Source organism: Coffea eugenioides, chromosome 2 (genome assembly GCF_003713205.1).
Source record: "Coffea eugenioides isolate CCC68of chromosome 2, Ceug_1.0, whole genome shotgun sequence".
Classification (NCBI taxonomy): Eukaryota; Viridiplantae; Streptophyta; class Magnoliopsida; order Gentianales; family Rubiaceae; genus Coffea; species Coffea eugenioides.
Window position 1 is genome coordinate 74,546,194 of NC_040036.1, and position 20,643 is coordinate 74,566,836.

At 36.8% G+C, this 20,643-nt stretch overlaps 3 protein-coding genes across 3 annotated transcripts; 1 reads left to right on the forward strand and 2 right to left on the reverse strand.

The window, feature by feature from the left end:
* The first annotated feature begins 2,512 nt into the window (after positions 1–2,512).
* LOC113760256 lies at positions 2,513–2,993 on the forward strand. The gene is made up of 2 exons (XM_027302813.1): positions 2,513–2,659; positions 2,751–2,993. The coding sequence occupies exons 1-2, from the start codon at positions 2,513–2,515 to the stop codon at positions 2,991–2,993; spliced, it is 390 nt and encodes a 129-aa protein (XP_027158614.1).
* Positions 2,994–9,495: 6,502 nt separating this feature from the next.
* LOC113763623 (GATA transcription factor 16-like) lies at positions 9,496–10,712 on the reverse strand. Its single transcript, XM_027307495.1, has 3 exons — positions 10,484–10,712; positions 10,256–10,375; positions 9,496–10,145 (listed from the first exon to the last, which is right to left on the reverse strand). Exons 1-3 carry the CDS (start codon positions 10,499–10,501, stop codon positions 9,783–9,785), a joined length of 501 nt encoding a protein of 166 aa, XP_027163296.1. The 5' UTR covers positions 10,502–10,712; the 3' UTR covers positions 9,496–9,782.
* Positions 10,713–14,516: 3,804 nt separating this feature from the next.
* LOC113761267 (importin subunit alpha-2-like) lies at positions 14,517–18,896 on the reverse strand. Its single transcript, XM_027304170.1, has 11 exons — positions 18,610–18,896; positions 18,020–18,116; positions 17,837–17,928; positions 17,607–17,738; positions 17,266–17,451; positions 16,755–16,918; positions 16,596–16,674; positions 15,863–15,991; positions 15,575–15,702; positions 15,107–15,481; positions 14,517–14,970 (listed from the first exon to the last, which is right to left on the reverse strand). Exons 1-10 carry the CDS (start codon positions 18,814–18,816, stop codon positions 15,109–15,111), a joined length of 1,587 nt encoding a protein of 528 aa, XP_027159971.1. The 5' UTR covers positions 18,817–18,896; the 3' UTR covers positions 14,517–14,970; positions 15,107–15,108.
* Positions 18,897–20,643: the final 1,747 nt, after the last annotated feature.

Consider the following 20,643-nt stretch of genomic DNA (forward strand, 5'->3'; position numbering starts at 1 on the left):
ACATTTTATGCTTCACGTGGCAGATGACTAATAGCATTAATATTAGGCAAGACCTTATTATTTAATTGTTGATAAGGACGATTGGGGGGATGCTACTGGGAACTCCAAAGTCCAAACTTCAACCACTTCCTTCTTCACTTCTATAATCATCGTATGTTAAGAAATCCAAATCAAGAACTGTCTATTTCAGGTTTTCCAGACGATGAGCCTGAGACCTTTCTTTTCTTTTTTAAAGATGTCAAGACTTTAAAGTTGGGTAAAACTTATTTCACACCGACACGAATGACCACATGACAAAAATTGTAGTGATTCTTAGCACTCATAATTGAAGAGTCTTCACCTACCGCATGATGTAGACACCACACAACCAGGGGACACGAAGGATTTAGAGTACTCCCCTCTTCTCGTTTCGTTTCATTAAAAGTATCATACTTTCTATTTTGAGATATTTCAAATTATTTGTCATCTTGAGAAGATCAATGCAGTTTTTACTCTCTCCTTCTAATGTAATCCCACCCTTTAATCATATACGTGTTATCATTTAAATTTAAATTTTAAAATTATGAAGGTAAAATTAGAAAGAGAAGCACAAACATCACAATCGAATTACTATTTTTAAAAAGGTTGAATTTCCTAAACATGACAAAATAATTGGATCGGAGTGAATATAATATATCTACTTTTTAAAATTCTTTTTCTTAAATCTCCTCGCTCCCCACATCCTTTCCACCTTACAACAATGAGACACAAATAATTTAGACTATAATAGATATACTTTTTTGTTAATTCTTTCTTTTTCTTTTTCTTTTTTTTTTTTCACTCTCCCACCCCTCCTCACATGCTCTTCACCCCTAACTGCCAAATATAGAATTCGAACCCGAACCTAGTGGAGAGGCAATTAGGCCGACCCCAGTGATTAACTATAATTGATATACATATGTATTATAAATAATTATTACTTAAACTCTGTTTCTTTTTCTTTTTTTTTGAGCCCGTTTCTAGTGTTAAAGATACTTTTGACTTTGTCAGTGTAGACTACGACTAAACTGACCAAGCAAATGTCTTCTTAATTACTTTAACTTTGTAATTTTTGTTTGATGAATTCTTTTTCTTATTTAAAGGCTCATTTTAATTAAATAGCATCAGCTTGTCTCTTTGGGGTGTGGAACAGCAAATGGTTGATTATCAACAGGGGCTTGGTTCAGCTCTGAGAAAAGGACTGATCATAGTTGGCGAGTCTTTTTTGTCCCGTTACTCCTGTGGCCTAAACATCATCTCCACCCATATTGTTTGACTCAAAGGCAAGCACCGAAGCCCAAAATAGAAGCTTAACTCTGATTCTGCCCAAGAAAAATAAAGGACAACCAAGGGTCCAAACCCATGATCCAGCTCGAAAAGCTAGGTCCGGATATTTGTCAAAAAACTTCTGCCCTGGGCTTTGGAAAATGGCATCTGAAGCTATCATCCAAAGAAAAATTATGGCCTCTTTTGAATTGCTATTTTTCACAGAAAAATTTTTACAAAAAGTTTTCACTAAATATATTTTTCAATCATTTTTTTTATCTTACATACACATATATATATATATTAAAACTCCTAAAATAGCTTCAGAAGAGAAGGAAAGAGATTTTGATATTCTTTAGAAGTGTAGGAAAGAAATGGATTGATTTTGGATGTATACATAGATAAAAATGTGTTCTAGACATATAAAGATAAATTGACATTCAGAAGGTTTGTATAAAAGTTCCAGCCAACTTTTCGTCCTTTTTTCACCTAGATTGGGCAGAAAACTTTTTCAAACTGAAGCATCTACAGTATTAGTCCAAATCAGCCAGTTTCTTTTCTTTTCTGTTCCAAAAAAACTTCCAAACAAGTGAAAGTTTATAGGTCCGTGTAGATTAGATATTTCTCAGAGTGTTTTTCAACAATACTGTAGCATTGTATGTCAAAAAAAATTTGTCACTATTGATGTATTTTGAGATATTTTTTTAAGTTTTAAATTTTATTGAAATAATTTTAAAAAATTGTTGAATATTTCATCGGAAAAATACCGGTTTTCGTCCCCAAACTTTGGACACAAGACACATTTCGTCCCTCATCTTTCGGGCATGACACATCTGGTGTCTGAATTAAGAATTTTAGACCAAATGTTATCCTCAAACGGCAATTTATCCACCATTTAACGAAACCGGTCACGTGAGATTCACGTACCGTTAAAGCTTCTGTCCGAAAGAACCCAGGTGGAAAAGGACGTTGTCTCCACTTTCCTTGTCCAAAACCGAATCTGAGCTCACTCTCTCTCTACAAGTTCACTTTCCCCTTTCCCTTGCCTTTCACTTTCCCTTTTCCTTTCACTTCAACGACTTCCTCTGCAAATTTTCAAGCCTAAGCTCAAGCTCCATCTAAAAATTCTGCCGAGAGCAAATCCCCTCTTCCAAATCAAATTCTGCCAAGAAATAAAGTAGAAACTTGCATAAAGCAACACCCAGCATTGTGGCTGTATTTCCCTAAAATGAGATCTAGAAATCTTGAGTCGTCATCGTCATCGTCATTAAACAGCAACGCCCGGCTGTGTGGTTGTGGATTGCGGCCAAAAATGGCAACATATTGGCGGGATGATAATCCAGGGAGACGATTTTATGGTTGCTCAAGATGGCCAGTAAGAAATTTTTTAGTTTTGTTACTATTTCAACTCAAATTGAATTGTGACTGTGCTTTGCTGATGTTTATAAATGGGATTACATTTGTAGAGACCTGACAGGTGTAAATATTTTGAATGGCATGATGAACCAATTTGTACAAGAGGAAGGAATATTATACCGGGTTTGCTGAGAAGGGTGAATCGGATGGAAGAAACAATTGCAAAAAGCCGTAGAAGGGAAAAAATTTTGATTGTGGTCATCATACTGTTGGCTATGCTGCTGATTATATCTGTCACTGTAAAAAGGACTGGACATGCAATGGAGCGAAAATTAGTGCTAAGCTTGGAGTGAGCTATTCCATTGAAGCTGTTAAATCTAGTTCATTTCAGTGTTTGTACAATTTGGATTGGATTAGCAGCAGCAGTAGTAGTATTGACTGGTTGTTGCAAATGGTGGCATGTTTTAACTTAACTTACCGAGTGAGAATGTAGGATTAGGTCTTGATCCTTTGTATCTTTCTTGTTTATGTGGAATGTTGAGCTTCTATATACCTCTTTTGTTTATGTAGCATTAGTTTGGTAATTTGGTTGTTCTTTTTCTTGTTTCGACTACAAATAATCTGTCAATAAGATTGGTTTGAAGATAAAGAAATGTACCAATCACTTGAATATGGACAAGACAAATTTTTTCACCTCCATTAATAAAGTACCAAAACCATGTGTTCACATCGTAGCACTAATTCTGAGGACAACAAACAAAAAAGTGACCACACCAAAATATGATGTCTGCTTCAAAAAAGGACCATTCCTATTGTCAACCTCAGTCCATAATCTACATCAAAACAAAAAAAAACCATCTAAGGCTCTACTATCAATATTTATAGTACTTTGTTTTTCCTTTTCATTCTAGAAGAACCAACAACTCTTTTGGTAGCAGCAGCAGTAGCAACTTCCCTGTGGACAGATTTGGTCTTGACAGGCATCTGTACATGCTCTTTCTCTTTTGTTCCATGTACTGGTTGACTGTATTTAACTTGAGCTCTTTTTAGACCGAAAACTTCATACAAATCATGAGAAGTTGGGGCTGAACTTGTAACAGCAACATCTTCTAAATGGTTAGTCTCCTGAGAGGTTAAATGTATTAAAGAACATGTATTAAATTTCTTTCAATCAGGATAAATGACATAAAGACCTTCTTGACATATGGAAAACAACTAGATATAAATAAATTACAAAGAAAAAATCTGTATTGGCACCACCAGAAATGGTATGTGGATAACAAATAAGTGACTAGATCATATAGAAAGGACTTAAGACTCTAAAAGGAAACCCCTCAATGAAGGCAGATGCAATGAACAGAAATTACTCCAATATATAATGAACATCAACAGAAATTACTCCAATATATAATGAACGGTTGGCCATGTGTGGACAAAAACAAATTCCCTTTTTACTTTTCATTAGATAGTGCCTGCCTCAACATCAACTTTGCTATGATAAACTTTGCTGCTGTGGTGAGCATGTACAGTACTCACAGTTGAAGTTGCAAGTTTTGTTACATCATGCATTGATCCATCTTGAACTCTACTTTCTGCATGTGAACTTTTCTGCAAAGAAAGAAAAACAACTCAAAGTAATTTAATTTTTATAGACTATTGAATAGAAGGAGATAAAATGAAACTTTAACATCAAAACAATTGTATACAAGACTTACTGCTAGCTTGGTAGACTTATTATTTGGATTCTTGTCGAATATTTGGGGAGTACATGTAACCAGAATCTCAGTGCAATTAACTTCATCGTAGTCTCCACTGTCAACTTCATCAGATCTTGTATTGTAGGCAGCTTCTTTGCTCTTTATACCAGATCCTGAGGCATTGTTTTCATCCTTTTTAAGCTTACAAGATCTCACGTTGTGGCCTTGTTGCAGACAGTATTTGCACCTTATTACCTGCCCCACTCTACTCATTTTCTTGGCCTTTTTTTCCTTTGCTTGTTGTTCCTCATCAGCAGTCCTTCTCCTTTGTTTTTTTGGTCTTCCAGCTATTTTACCATATAAAGGGGGTTTTGGACCATCAACATCAGTCTTCTCCCAATTTCCTTCCCCATTCATTGGACAAATAGCTCCTTCATAGCTCTTTAGGTATGTTTCAACTGTATACCAGCTGGATACATATAACATGGGATCCTTTTGAGCTAACCAAAGTGCAGCAATTGCATGGGGACAAGGAATTCCTGTCAGCTCCCATCTCCTACATGAACAAGTTTGCTCTTTAATGTTCACAGCATAATGATCACCATATGGACAGGAAACTTCATACAAATCATCGTTTGACTTGAAAGGAAAACATTGTGTTGCCTTATCCATTCTCTTTTGTACTCTCTCAATGATTCTAGGACAATACATATACTCTTTCCATTTTTGTCTTGCCATGTCTCTATTCTGCTGCATTCGTTGCATCATATACAACCTTAATAATTCCATCATTTCAATGATTGGCTTCTCTCTAGCATCCAAAATCTTGCCATTGAAACATTCACAAATATTATTCAATAGCATATCACATTTCGAATGGGTGCTAAAGTAAGCTCTACTCCATTGAGATGGTGGTTTATCATCAAACCACTTGGCAGCATCCAAGTCAATTGCTGCCATTTCTTCCATTTTCCTAACAAATTCTGCTGGTGTAGTTGCCTTTGCAGCAGCCCACAATGCTCTCCTTAAAGCTTCCCCTTTGAACCCAGCAGTAGAAAAGTTGCTGTGTAAGTGCTTTACACAAAACCTATGAGCTGCATTTGGAAAAACATGAATACAAGCCTGAACTAGTCCCTTTTGCTTGTCACTCATGATTGTCCATTCATAATCTCTTTCAATTTTCAAATCTTCTTTGAGTAACTTGAAGAACCATGTCCAGGATTCCTTGTTTTCACCCTCAACTATAGCATATGCAATAGGAAAAATGCCATTATTACCATCTAGTCCAACAGCAATCAATAGAACACCCCCTGCTATTCCTTTCAAAAATGTGCCATCTACCCCAATCAACGTCCTACACCCAACCAAAAATCCTTGTTTCACTCCATGAAAACACATGTAAAGTCTTTGGAATCTTTGTTGCCCTTTTGAAGTGCCATCCACAGTCTTTAATATGATAGAACTACCAGGATTAGATTTCTGAATTTCATGCATGTACGGTCCTAACTTGCTGTATTGGTCACTTTCACTACCATGAATAATGTCCAAAGCCTTTTGTCTAGCCCTATATATTTGTTTTTTTGTGAAGGAGCATTTGTTTTCCTTCATCACTGTTTTTCTAAAATGCTCCACATCTACCTTAGGATTGGATCTAAACTCCTCACAATACTTTCTACCAACCCAACCAGAATTTACAAGTGGATTTTGATATGTAAAGCCACATTTGTGAGTGTCCTCAAATGTCCTAATTTGCACACTTCCTTCTCTATCAAATTTTCTAGCATAAATATGCCAATTGCAGCCTTCACTTCTACATTTTGCCCTCAATCTAACCAAATCCTGCTTCACAAATTTACAAGGTCTCCCCTGTCTTACACTGTAGTTTGTAATAGCTAACTTGCACTCTTTGATGGTACTAAAAAACATCTTTAATTTCAATTTTGGATTATCCATGTCCTTGGGATTGAACACAACACACCTATTACTACCATTTTCATCATCAGACCCATGCAAACTCTTAAAATCTGATTCAGAGTCAGGGGCTACATCATTATCCTCAGACTGAACCAAATTAGCTTCAACCTGTCCTTGTTTTGCCAAATTAGTTTTCAATTCCTTATAGTGTGAGACACCAAACCATTCAGCATTTGTATCTATGTTATCGTTGAAATCAGCATCATCTTCTTCACTTTGATTATAATCAGAATCTACTGCTGAGAAGAAAGACTCATTGGCTGAATCAGAATCACTGTTATCATTTCCTCTCTCTTCATGATCATGTTTACCATCTTTACCACTAGCAGGACCTTCTTCATTCTTATCAACCTTATAAGCATCATTGCCAAGTTGTTGAACCAAAATTTCATGAAATGAGATTTCAAGGTACAAGATAACTTCCCTAATTGAACCAGCAGTCTTTACAATATATCCATGCAATTCTCTACTATTGTCTATCCTTTTAAAGCTATTATTCTCCCAACCATAGTACACTTTGTGACCAAACACACCAGCATCCTCAGTCAATCTATCCATTTCAAAAATACTCAAGCCTATACTCTCAACATAATCCAGGACACATACATCTCCACCCTTATAATGCGGTTGGGGAGTGTAAAATATCAACCCTCCACAATGACATTTTAGTGTAATCAGTGAGCTACCTTTTTCTGATAGTTAAAAAAAAGAATATATCAAATACTGAATAAGCAACCAAACCATTACTTTTATATTTTAACAATATTGGATAAACTTATTATTATAAGCTTAACAATAATTTGAGGACAGCAAAGTGCAATAATTTGGGGACCACAGATTTATAATTCAAACACATATGTTCTAACCATTACAAAAATTAATCTTTTCAAACAATGTCGACTAAACAATAATAAGATTTACACCTGTAAAATAGACATCAAGGACCCTATGTATCATATTAAAAAAAAAAGTTCAAACTTTGTAGTTGGACCTAGCATTAACAATAATATATCACAATGAACCAGCTATGTAGCTACTGGGCAAAGGATAACCGTACTCGAGTATCACTTCATTTGGAATAAACAATGGATCCATGAGATTTGTTTTTACTTTCGGCAGCCTAATTCAAACAATGCTGCTAGTATTTTCAGCTAAAAAAAAACAATAATAATATATCACAAACACCCATGTGAAGGACCACATCTACATGGCTTGCCACTAAAAGGTCAACATTTTCATTATTAATACTTTAATCAACAAATTATTAAACCCTGGACAACTTACCATAATTTGGTGGGGCACAATCGTTCAACTCCTTCTTTCGCACCGACATATTTTTTCGCTCTGCTACTTAGTGGATGCCAGCAGGTCAGCTTCTTCTTCTTCGATCTTCAATAATTTTTTGGAATGCGCTTTTGAAAGTGTAAAAATTGAAAGGCAAAGGAAAGGGGAAAAGGGTTTTTACACAAATATAAGCGAGCTTGTAGAGAGAGAGAGTTCAGATTTGGAAAGGACAAGGTAAAGTGGAGACAACGTCCTTTTCCACCTGGGTTCTTTCGGACAGGAGCTTTAACGGTACGTGAATCTCACGTGACCGGTTTCGTTAAATGGTGGATAAATTGCCGTTTGAGGATAACATTTGGTCTAAAATTCTTAATTCAGACACCAGATGTGTCATGCCCGAAAGATGAGGGACGAAATGTGTCTTGTGTCCAAAGTTTGGGGACGAAAACCGGTATTTTTCCATATTTCATCACATACAACCGTCTCTCTTCCCTCGTAGTCTCTTCCTCTTCATCTCCTCCGCTCCTTTCTCCTCCTTTCAATCTCCTCTCTCTCCTTCTAGTTGTGACGCGACCAAAGGAAGAGGGAGGAGAGGGGTTATGAGGGATGGGAAAAAAAGGAGGGAAGGAGGAAAAAGGAGGGAAAGGGAAAAAGAGAAAAGCGACGACGATGAGAAATAGGAGAAGGGCAGTGATGACAATAGAGTAGGGAGGAAGGAAGGGGTGATGGCTATTGGTAGTGATGGGTGGAAGAAGAAAGAGGTACTAGATTTTGTTATATTTAAAAAAAATTTTGTTGTTATTTTGTTAGTTGCATTTGATATTGTCTATTTGAAGTATTTTTTTGGAATGTTTTATTTGAAAATCGGAAGAATCCAAATAGATCCCCACGTTTCTTTCCCTTTCTTTTTCTGCCTGAATCCTCTAAGTCTAAAACGAAGCCTAAACTATTATCCTTTTCGCTTGTAAGGTTTGAAATTTGCTTAAATCAATCATGAGGCCTAGGATCAAGTCCCACTTTCTAATCCAAAAAATGTAGTTAAACCATGTTGATCTGTATAATAATAGTGTATAACACCGAACAAATAGTGTCAATGATTCATAACTAAGGAAGATCTTTTGCAAACTTCAGCAAATGACATTGACTTAATTAGTTCATTTGTACCATTACACTACACGTGTTTCTTTAGCAATCAAGGTTAAAGTATCAAGAAAAGACATTTGAAGATGATTAATGTTTTCTAAGCAAAATGCTCACTGAGACTCTTTTTTTTTTTTTTATCAATAGTTGATTATATATAGCTCCAATTCGAAACTTGCACGTCTCCTATGGCTAGTAGGCGCATGGAATAAATAATGAACTAAAGCTCTCACTGTAAAGCAACTTCCCTGTCCCCGGATTTACGTTGGCAATGGCAATGTAATTGATCAGAACAAATTACTGGCCACCAAGGAGGGGTGTAGGTGGGGAGTTCAAATCTCACCTGTAGCAAAAAAATTTTAGAGGAAGTGTCATAACACCTCTTTGGTCTAGTCAGATCTGCATACATACTAACCCCCTAATACACAATCCTCCTTAGGCTCCTCCTCGCTGTAGATTAGAATAAAATAGATTATATAATTGTTATCGTGATCGGAAAAAAAAAAAGATCAGAACAAATTACTTGGTTTTCTAATTTGATGCAAAATTAAAAGACACATTACATTTTCTTAGAAAAAAAAAAGTACTAGTACTAAAAATCAGAAGAAAGCAGGATTGTTATTCAGTTCAAATGAAATTGATGACAACCTTTGGACTGTTAAAAATAGAAAGATTTGGCAATGACCATCAACAACGTCCAAAGACAAAAGAGGGCATATTGAAGCTTTATGGTTATGGATGGACAATAAAGAAACTTCAATTCTTCATCATCAAAACATCATTATATGTACATTTCCTTTAACTATGTACAAATACCAGCCAAAAAAGAACCAAGAATTGTAAGTCTTTCTTGGTAAAGGCCAACATTCTTAACCATCCACTAGTAAAGGCCCTAATCATAGACAAAGTCCTAATTGAAGTCCAAACTAAAAATTAAAAAAAAAAAAGAAGAAAAAGGGCAAACAAACAAACATACGAACAAAGGTATAATTGGGGTTCGAATATGTTCTGAACCCCTTTTACTCCTCAAGATTTTGCCTTTCCACATCAAGCAAAAACAGAACCACAAGACAAAGCCATCAAAAGCACAGCAGCCTGCTCAACCTCTCCCAACTTCCTATGATGGATACTTTGCCTCTTCCTCAATACTGGAGACCTCTGCCTCTGATACAACACAACCCCTTGACCAAAAGCCCTAAATCTCTGCCTCCATCCCACGCTTAGCTTACCACATTTCCCATCTCTAATATTAGCCCTTCTTTTCTTCTTCGCTATAGTTTCTTCATGTTTTTCTTTCTTGATCTTCTCTTCCTCCTTGTCCAAACCCACTGTGGCTGTGGATGTGGCCGGACTTGTGCCAGTGGCTGCCCTTTTCTTTCTATGTCTGATTCCACAAGCATTGCATAGTGACTATACCATATATCCCCCCCAAAAGGAAAAAGAGAAAAATTAAGAACAACCCGTTTACTAGAACAAGAAACCCACAAATAATCACTGAAAAAGTTTAACAATTCTTTTACCTTAGGTCCAGCAGGGCCACTTCTCCATAACGGTGTCTTGGTAGTCTTGCAATCAACACAGCATTTCTCGTCCACAGTTCTTGTGATCATTTCTTGAGGAGGCAAGATTTCTTCCTCTACCTAAATAATTAAAGACAAGATCACCAGTCAAAATATGGCAAAAAGGGAGAAACAAAACAAATGCAAGATGGTTAATGATCGATGAAGAAATTCATCCCATTAATCCACCTTTTTGTTTGGATCCATGATGCCCTTTTGCACAAATTCTAAGGTTGTGTAACCAAAAAAAAAATGTGCAACTTAAGGTATATGTAGCCAAGTTTAAGGTAGCTAACAGAAAAATCCTGAGAAAACAAAGTTGCTTATGATCAAATCATCTCATTTTCTTGAAAAGAATGAAAGAAGTAGCAGTAAAATGAAAAGGTCGAGGAAGAGTAAGTGGCGGAAGGGGGGAATATAAAAGACCGACAAGGAAAGATAGTGGGGAACCGACATGCTTGGCTGGTCGAACCGGGCCACCGCAGACGGATAAACCCTAGAAGTTGGAGTGAAATGACGAAAATAGGCTTGAAATCAGATTTTGATTACACTGTAGCCCGCCAAAGAATTGTTATAAAATTGGTCGGAATGAGCTTAAGTGGGGCGCGTGACCCACGTGTCGGCTTGCATGCACCAGTGGGGGATACTTAGCAATTCTACGGCTGAGGAATACAAGTGCCTATTATGTGACTAATTTTTTAGTAATTATCTTGGTATGTATTAGAATAATTTTTTTATTACTCCTGTTTATTGGAAAAGGATGGACTACTTATTTATTTTTGCTTAGGTAAGCAAAATAATTTCACATGATAGACAGTGAAAATATGATTTGTGTATGAATTAGTCAAAGTTTTTACCTGACAAGTCTCAATGCACTTCTTCGTTGAAGCGTCACTTGAGTACGTTTAGATTGCTATTTTTTTGAAATTTTAGTAGAAAAATGTATTATAGTGATTTGATATATGTGATATACGAAAAAATAATTAAAAAAATGTTCACAAAAAATAACGTTAGTTTGGAGGTAAAATAACTAAAAGATAACGTTAAGAGGAAAATTGATAGTAGCATCAAACGTTAAGGGGGTAAAGTAATAATAACCTGTAAAATTAATCTGAAAAAATATCTAAACGTGTATGGAACGCCCTTAAAAAAGTCCTTGATCAAATAAAGTAGATATGTATTTTCCAATTATATCTAACAGTTAACATAAACATAAAATCTATAACATAAATAAGTATTTAGGATTTAATTGTATTATAATTCCCTATTTTTATTCACTTATACATTATTATTAGTAAAGAGTATCCCATGAAGCTTCAAAATTTGGGTTGTATATAACCACTCAAATTATTTAAGATCGTATAGTAGAAAATTTGTGTTTTGCCACGACGATATCAGTTCTATAATTTAATCTATTCTGCTCTATAGATATATGGGGAGTAATCTAAAATACTTATGTGAGGAATTAGTAAGTATACAAATTTAACTAAACCAAAAGTACTTTAACACTTTTTTTAAAATTTTTTTTCAATACAAGTGAAAGTGAAGTTCGAATTTATGATCTAAAAGAGATTAATCCTCCTTGGTAGCCACGGATCCAAAGCTTGGTTGTTGCTTTTAGAATTGATTCAGGTAGTCTGGTGGAGTAATTGACTCATTATAGCGTGTCAGAATTCTAAAACAGGCCTTTCCACGTCCGTCCTTCCACTTTCAACTGTGTCAGTGAGCGTCATCATTCGCCATGGAAAGGCCAAATCCGAGTGAATTATGGCGTCTAGACAATCTAAAATGATGAAATTAATTAAGTTGCAATTTGCCTCATCAATTATTAAAACTTTTTAGTTTCTTTTCTGTCTCAACCACCAAATCTAGGCAAAAAAAAAAAAAAACTTAGATAGGCCTGATCTTGTAGAGATATAATTGTGTTGTAAAATTCGATTAAGACCTGTTTGATAATCCAATTCATCACTTAAATTTTAACATATTCAAATGCATTTGATAACAAAAAATAAAATATTTAAATTATGTAAATAATACTAAATTTCCTAATCAAAACTTGCTCTGAAAAAATAAGTGACACATTTCATATTTCAATTTTTAAATTTCAATCTTATCAAACGCACCCTGAGTATTACTACTTACCTTGTGCCTCTACAATCCAAATTAATAACTCAACATAAACTCCTTCCCTCACTTTCTCTCATTTCCTGCACCTGGAGATCGTAACTGGACAATCTTCCTGTTGACCAAAAAATAAATAAATAAAGACTGAGCAATCATACATTTGGTAATACAAATACGTATGACAAGGTAATATACATATTCTGTAACAAGTAGTAGCTTATGGCAACCCGTTACACGGTTGCCATAGTCTTTTCTCAGAGAAATTGTTGGAAGGATGCTTCAACTAATCAGGATAAAAGAAAATAAAAACAAGAAAGATATGATACACAATAATGAATACATGTGAAAAGGAGTCAATACATGGATTTGGAATTTGCAGAGAGACAAAATGCCCCTAAAACCCTGAAGGGTGGTATACACACAACATGAGGACATTTTACAACCCAACCTACTCAAGTAGGAGTGAAATCGAGCCGAGTCGAGCTCGAGTAGTAGCCTACTCGAACTCGAACTCGACAACATCCACCAGGAATCGAGCTCGAGCTCGAGCTCGATGAAGACTCGAGCTCGATGAAGATCGAGATTGACTCGAGACAAGCACGAGTAAGATCGTACTCGACTCGATCGAGCTTGAATGCATATCGAGCTCGATCTCGAGTCGAGTACTCGAACTTGACATGCATCCGATCGAAGCAACAACAGCAACAACAACAACATCAGCCCTACTTCCCCTCTTTCTCTCTTTTTCTTCTTCTTTCTTTTCTTTCTTCTTCCTTTTCCTTCTTTTTCTCCTTCTTCTTCCTTCTTTTCTCCTTGTCCGCCGCCGCCACTTTGCACCCCGCCAGATCGCCGCACGCCACACTGCCGCCCATCGCGCCTGTTGCCCAGCCGCGCCTCGCCACCAGCAGCTCCTTCTCACGCAACCTCTGCGCGACTCAACCGCAGTCGCCCCCTTGCGAGCAGCCTGCCCCTTGCGCTCCAGTTCACCTCCAGGCAGATCGAGCAGCAACTCAGCCGCAGCAGTCCAGCAGCAGCTGCGCACGGTGCGCAGTCATCCGCCAGCGCGCGACGCCCTCTCCTCCACGGCGTGCGCCAGCAGCGCGCAAGACTCAAGAGCTTCCTCTAAGTCAAGACTCAAGAGCTCAGAAACCATTACAAGTATTGCAGCAGTAGCAGCCCCCAATTTTTTTGAGTTGTGACAATTGAGATTTGAGAAGATGAGCCAAAGACTGAGATTGGGATTTGAGAGGTAAGCTGAACTCTGAAGACTGAAGAGGAATGAAGAAGGCCCCATTAAGCCCGTAAATATTCTAACTAACAAACCTAAAAGAGTAAATTGATATATAAAATATACAAATAGGCCACCAAGCTCGAGCTACTCGACGAGTTAAAATTTCTTGCCATTAATTACTCGAACTCGACTCGTTTTACTGTAGCAAGTAGCTCGAAATCGCCTCGAGCTCGAATTTGCTCGAGCTCGATTCGAGTAGCTAACCAAGCTACTCGCGAGCTCGATTCAAGCTACTCGAATTCTCTGCACCCCTATACTCAAGTCACCTTTTATTGTGTTCCTGTTTTGCCAGTCGGAAAAGGGCGACAAGAATTAGTGGGAGAAGTTCGGAAGAATAGTTTGATCTGCACTTCCGCCGGTATGCCTTCTGCCAACACGTACAAAATTACAAATAATTTGTTGACAAACAAATTATACTTTTGGCATGTCGGCAATAGAACCCCATTTTATGCTTTTGCCAATGTATGACAACAGAGCTAAATGTCTAGTCGTCCGATAAATGTTATAGAAGAAGATCATCTGAAACAGCCCTATATGATAGATTGGTTAATGTAGGAGGAGGAGCTTGGAAGAACATCTAGAACTTGTCTAATTCATCCTTCACAAAACAAGCTGTGAAGAACCCAAGCTCTATTAATCCTCTGAGAACAATAAGCAAAAAATCACCAGTCCCGTTTGCTCTCTAACAGGAGTATGTATTCCACAGGTCAGAATGAGCGTGATTGGATTTTTCTTTTTCTGGGTCCCGGGTAAATGAAGTCAGCAGCCACAATGACAGAGAATTGGAGATCAATTATACAAGACAAATTTTCTAATAAGGATTTCAGCGCTTTTGGCATTCACATCTTTTCAATCATCTTCAAAAAAAAAAGAAAAAGAAAAAAGAAAATCAATGCTCTTGGAAGTTAAATAATGACACTAGAAGCTCTTGGAATAGGGAGAAGCAGTAGTGTCACTAAACCAAGGGAAAAACAATACCCCCGTTAAGTACAAGCTAGGTTTTGGGAGGGCCAAAATAACCCAGCACACGCTAAAATGGACAAGAGAAAAGAAAGAAATTAAGAAAGCCCGAGAAGAAAATTTTCAGGGTATTCAACCTTGACGCAATGAGCTTGGGTAGCTAGCTAGAAGCCCAATCTCCAAAAAAATTCTTGGAATAACGCTTATGCTGTCTGACCGAAGCTACTTTTGGTGTTCCAAATACCCAGCACCTTCCTGCAACTACTATCAGACAAGAAACGAGCAGGAACACTCCTGGCATCTACACATAAAATTGTCACAAGTTTGTCATTTAGTTATGAACCACAACATCCTATCAACTCGATAACTTTTCTCTTTGTATTTAACTGTATAACAAATAGATGCAAAAACATTTTAAACATGGGAGGGACAGAAACCTTCAGTTGAAGTTGAATCCCCCAGAAGGCACTGAGATCTGTGACCCTCCAAGCTGGAAACTCTGCTGAGATGCATCACCAGGAGGCATTGTGTCATCATCTTCCTCTAGCCAGTATGTCTCAAGAATCTTCACTGCCTTCTCATAAATGTCATTGTTGTCATGACTCTGAAGGTTCTCGATTTTCTCCAACCCTTCAGCATCATCAATCATTTGAGCATAGAGATTCACATCTCCTGTTATTCCCAAATTCTTCTCAGCTTCTCCAACCTTCAAGATGTTTTCAAGCCCTTCCAGACATACTGAGACAATTCTTGGATCAGGACAAACAAGAAGGTCACACAAAGGCTTGATACATGCTTGACTCACAAGGTACCTGGCGCAAAACATAAATGAATATGAATCCATATCTGGAAATATACAATCACAAGCTAAAACAGCAAACAGAAATTCCAGAGCTACGTCGTACTTAATTTGTTCATGACTGCCACCAGAGGTAGCATTTGAGATGGCCCACGCAGCCTCCTTTTTAATTTCAAACTCCCCATTCTGAAGCAAATCTATGAGCGGACTGATGATACCAGATTCAATAACAGCCTACAGAAATGTAAGTTACATAGCATCCACATATTAAAAAAAAAAAGCAAACAAACATTCATTCAATCTCCTGTAAGAATTGTACTATCAACAGACCCGTGATGTTCAATATATATATATATATATATATATATATATATATATATGAATGCCTGCTAACCTGTATTTGATCCCTGTTGCCTGCAGTAATGTTAGAAATGGTCCAGCAAGCTTCCTTCTTAATGCTCTTCTTATAATTACCAGCCAAGAGGTTCAGAAGGCGGCCTAGTGCTTGATGATTAAGAATGCACTGAAAATGTGCAAGGAAAATTGTAATGAATAAATATTTTAGCCAATTGCATGCAAGTTGACACCAACAACAGTTCACAACCTACCAAATTAGAAAACATCATTATCACAGTTGAAAAGCCTTAATTGGTAATGCCACTTATGCCAGTTAAAAAGGCAGAAGCATAGCAGCAGCACTCAATGACAATATAGCAACCAGAATCATTATTCAGATATTGTATAAAAAATAGAAAATATGGCTCAGTCCAAGAAAAGGAGATAATTTCACTGATTTATGATGTCATTAAGAATATGTTAAGTGCATAAATATAAAGCGGCTAAATTTTTGACATCTCATTAAACCAAATATGTGAATATTCAGGTACAAGAGAACACAGGACTAGCTTAATTGATACTCTGACTAGTGAATATTGATTATGCAACAGAGCTTCATGCATGGACCTGCCCTGTAAGCTTCACTTGAAAGTAGAAAACTATTATGTGCAACATACTCCGCAACCCACAATCCCCCAGAAACCAGAGACCAAAACCCAAAAAGCAGAAAAACCAATATGCAAACGTAATAAGAGAGAAAGGAAAGTACTTAAGATTCTTTTAGTTGATACCTGAGTCTGCATATCATCTCCAGTTACAATGTTTCCAACTGTTCGAAGAGCAGGGACCAGCACTGATGGAGAAGGATGCCTGAGATGCCAAAATGTTATATTTTTTACACAGAAAACATATTCAAAAGGGAACTTACAATACGAGCACAAGATACTCACAGCAATAACTCTACCAATCGAGGGCATACTCCAGAATCTATGACGGCTTGGATTTTATCATTTGTCCCATCAGAAAGATAGGAGAGTGCCCAACACGCATCAGTCAAAACTTCTTCATCACTTGAATGCACAAGCTGCTGAAGAACTGGAAGAGCTGGTCTTGTCTGCAAATTGTGCTTTTAGTATCACAAAATATGCGCCCTTACGTACATTATACCTAAGACATGGTTATTTCCTCTAAAAAAAGATGGTATTTCGTAGGAATAACGGGAGTAGTAATAATCTCATCAACTTTATAAGTTGTAATAGGTGACAACTACTTAATGTGTCATAAAACAAGAATGTAGCAACATGGACAAGGGGAGTGTCAAAACAATTTCTTATGGGGGACATGCAGCCTACTCTGCATCCACTAAAGACAAAATTAGCTTTGAAAGAGCTAAGCATGCACGTTATCATGTAGAATTGAAAGAGCTGTGAGATGAACAAACATTCAAGGTGAATGAACTACCTGATCAAATGAAGGCTGAGGTTTGCCTCTGCAGAAATTAGATAATGTCCAGGTGGCATTTCGCAACATTGATAGTTTTGCATGCTCATTTAGCTGAGCCAGCAAAGGACCCAGAGCTCCATGACCAAGAACAAGATCACGGCATTTTGGGGAATCACCAGCCACATTTCCCAGAGCCCATACAGCCTAAATGTAGTTCAAAGAAAAATAAGAAATAAAATATAAATAACAACAAAATTCAATTATATCATGCAACACTCAAAATCCAGAAAATAATGCAAGGCATTGAACTTGATTACAAACACCAGAAGAGGAAATTTCATCATTTGTAAAAGATATACCTGTTCGCGGACATCATCGCTGGGAGAACTAAGAAGCTGTACAAATATGGGAACAGCCCCATGGTCTATTACAACCTTAGTGTGCTCAGATGTCCCAGAAGCAATGTTTGTGAGAGCCCAAGCTGCCTCAAACTACAAATTTGCAAAGGATGGAAGAAAATATTTATATGTAACACCAAACTAATCTAATCTTCACCGTGTATACAGAACGGGGAATAACGATCTTGAACCTGAAGTTGGGGAAAATCCTCCCTCATAAGAAACTGAACAAAGCGAGGGACAACGCCAGCTTGAATCACTTCCTGAATTGGCGGACTTCGTTCTGGTATAAGCATTAACATCAACACCGGAACATAGGAATCAAATATGGAACAAAAAATGATGATAGCAATAGTCTAAAGAAGCATCCAAACCTATGGAAAGCAATTTCCTGAATTGAGTGGTTGCCTCAAGTTGTAGACTGCCATCATCTGTCCAAACACCAGCAACCATTGCTTGTAGATTTTCTAGCTGCAACCAAAACCCATAACCATTCCAGGCATTAGAGTTACATGCTCAACATATTTTCCAATTCAATATAAAAAAGTTCAAAGTAACAAAACTTAATCAAACGCATAGAAGCGAAAAAAAAAAATTCACACCTATAATCAACATATGCAATTAAAAGCTTTAAACACAACAAATTCGAACAAAAAAGCTATGACAACTACTTGTTGAAGTAAAACAAGCCCATCAAGTTTCAAAATTTCCATCAAAGTTTATTCTTTATAAAATTCGAACTATGGTCTGATGGTTAAATTATTTAAGCTTTCCGAAATCTCCCGTTGCCGAAAAAGGCTGAAATGCAAGCCCTAGCCCTATTCAAACACAACGAAACTAAAAATATTGCGGATATCCAGCCCATAAACAACACAATCGCAAATTTGAATTCGATCACAACCCTAGTTAAAACCATCCGCAACAACTTTAAAGAAACAAAATCGAAATTTTAATTTATTTACACCTTTTTTTCGACAGAAGAGGTATCCGATTGAACAACAAATGCATTTTGCAGGCCTTCGCGGCGCTTCTTCTGCAAGCTTTCTTCTCTGCGGTTCTTTCGAATCTCGACCATGTTGTCTTCCCTCCTCCGGCGGCCTTCTTCGGCGTCCACCGCCACTTTGTAGCGGCCGCGACGGAGTTCAGCTCTGGAGCCTGGTCTCAACGACATCGTTTGAGTAACTTAATTGGACGAAACCCTAATTCTGGCAAAAATCTGGGTTTTGGGATAGTGGATAGAAATTTGAAAGACGAGAGAGAGATGAAAAGGGGATTTAAATAGGGTTTACGACGACTGAGGAGAGGGGTCGTGTATGGGAAAAGGGCATGGATCAGGAGGTATTTACGATTATGGGTCAGAAATTTGAATTTGAAGATGTGGGAAACCCGTATGTGAACGTTGGAGGATCCATTGGGTTAAAACATCACACTATTCATTACTATTATTATTATTTAAGCAAGCAAGAGTCAAACCATGGATTTCTTTTTGTTTTTCATTTTTTTTATTCTTGGGAGGGATCAAGGGTAGGGGATAACGCAAAATGGGAAAGTAATTGTTGGCATTTAAGTTTCAATTTCACTTGTAAGAAAATTTTATACTATTTAAATTTTGGATTTCAATTTAATTGTTGGATTGCTATTTTTAGAAGTTTTTATAGAAAAATTTACTGTAACAATTTGATGTATATAAAGTATAAAGGTGATTAAAAAACGTGTTCACAGAACACACAAAAAATTTTCTGCGAAAAACCACAATTCAAACAAGACTAGATTGAGTTATGCAATATATCTAACAATTTTAAATACGTGAACATATGTATTGAAGGAAAGATGTGTTACAAAAGCTACAAACGTATATGATTTATTTTGTTGTTGTATATTATAATAGTTTTGGAAATAAAATGGGTAACATATATGTGCGTGTGTTTGGAGAGGGTGGGGGGGGGGGGGCTTTGGAGTATTGGATGTATGTGTAATTTACACCATCAATTTTCTTGACCAATAGCAACTGTTCATGCCCTAACATGTAGATTCGTCTTTCCTAATTGAGATCTGGAAGTAGAAGTTGAGCTGCATGTGCAATAAAGTGGGTAACATTTCCAAATGCATCCTTAGTAAGGATTAAGGAAGGGGGAAGTACGTACCAAGGAGAGCAAATGATTATTAATACAAGGGTTCTTTTTTCTTTTTTTTTTTATACAAGTGTCGAGCATGCACTCGTTAACACACTTAAATTTCATGTATACTGTCGTGTAAATATATATACACACTCATATTAATAATTACTATACTCCATTATGTGTAATATACTTTCCTTAATTAATCTTATCTGTCTAAAAATTTAATACAAGTGTAAAAATCACCCCTCTGACTTCATAGAAAACCTGCATTAATTAAGTCGATGTAAATCTTGGAGCTTTTGGTTGATAACAATCGTACAGGAAGGACGAATTCTTCTAGGGATTCATTAATAAGACGACTTTTTGCTTATATTTTGCAATGAACACACAATACTACTACTATTATCGCAAGTGTTAACCTCTTGTTTCAATGGCAATGACAATTTTTAGGCTACGATAATATGAATTTGACAGACTTCTGTTCACAGATTTTCTCTTTCTTGTCCTTTTGCATGGATCAATCTAACAGGTAACCGCTAATCAATAATCATTGAACAACTTAAAGGTGGAAACCAGCGTTTGCCCCGAATATTTCTCAAACTTCCAAGGAAAAAAAATAATAAAGAAAGGTGAATCCAATTGGTTTTTGGAGTTGATGAAACTGGCTTCCACTGATTTATGCCGTATTGTCAATGTTCATTGTGGCATGTAAGGTGAATCATTCTATCTGAATTGAATAATTTTTGTCTTTGACTATTTGACATGTCAGTACAAAAGAATCGTTGTAAATTGTAATTATTTGGTAGATATTTAATGTACTTTGGAAAAAAGTCTTCTAAGTTGTCTAACTGAGTGTCATATTAGGGATTAGGATCAGG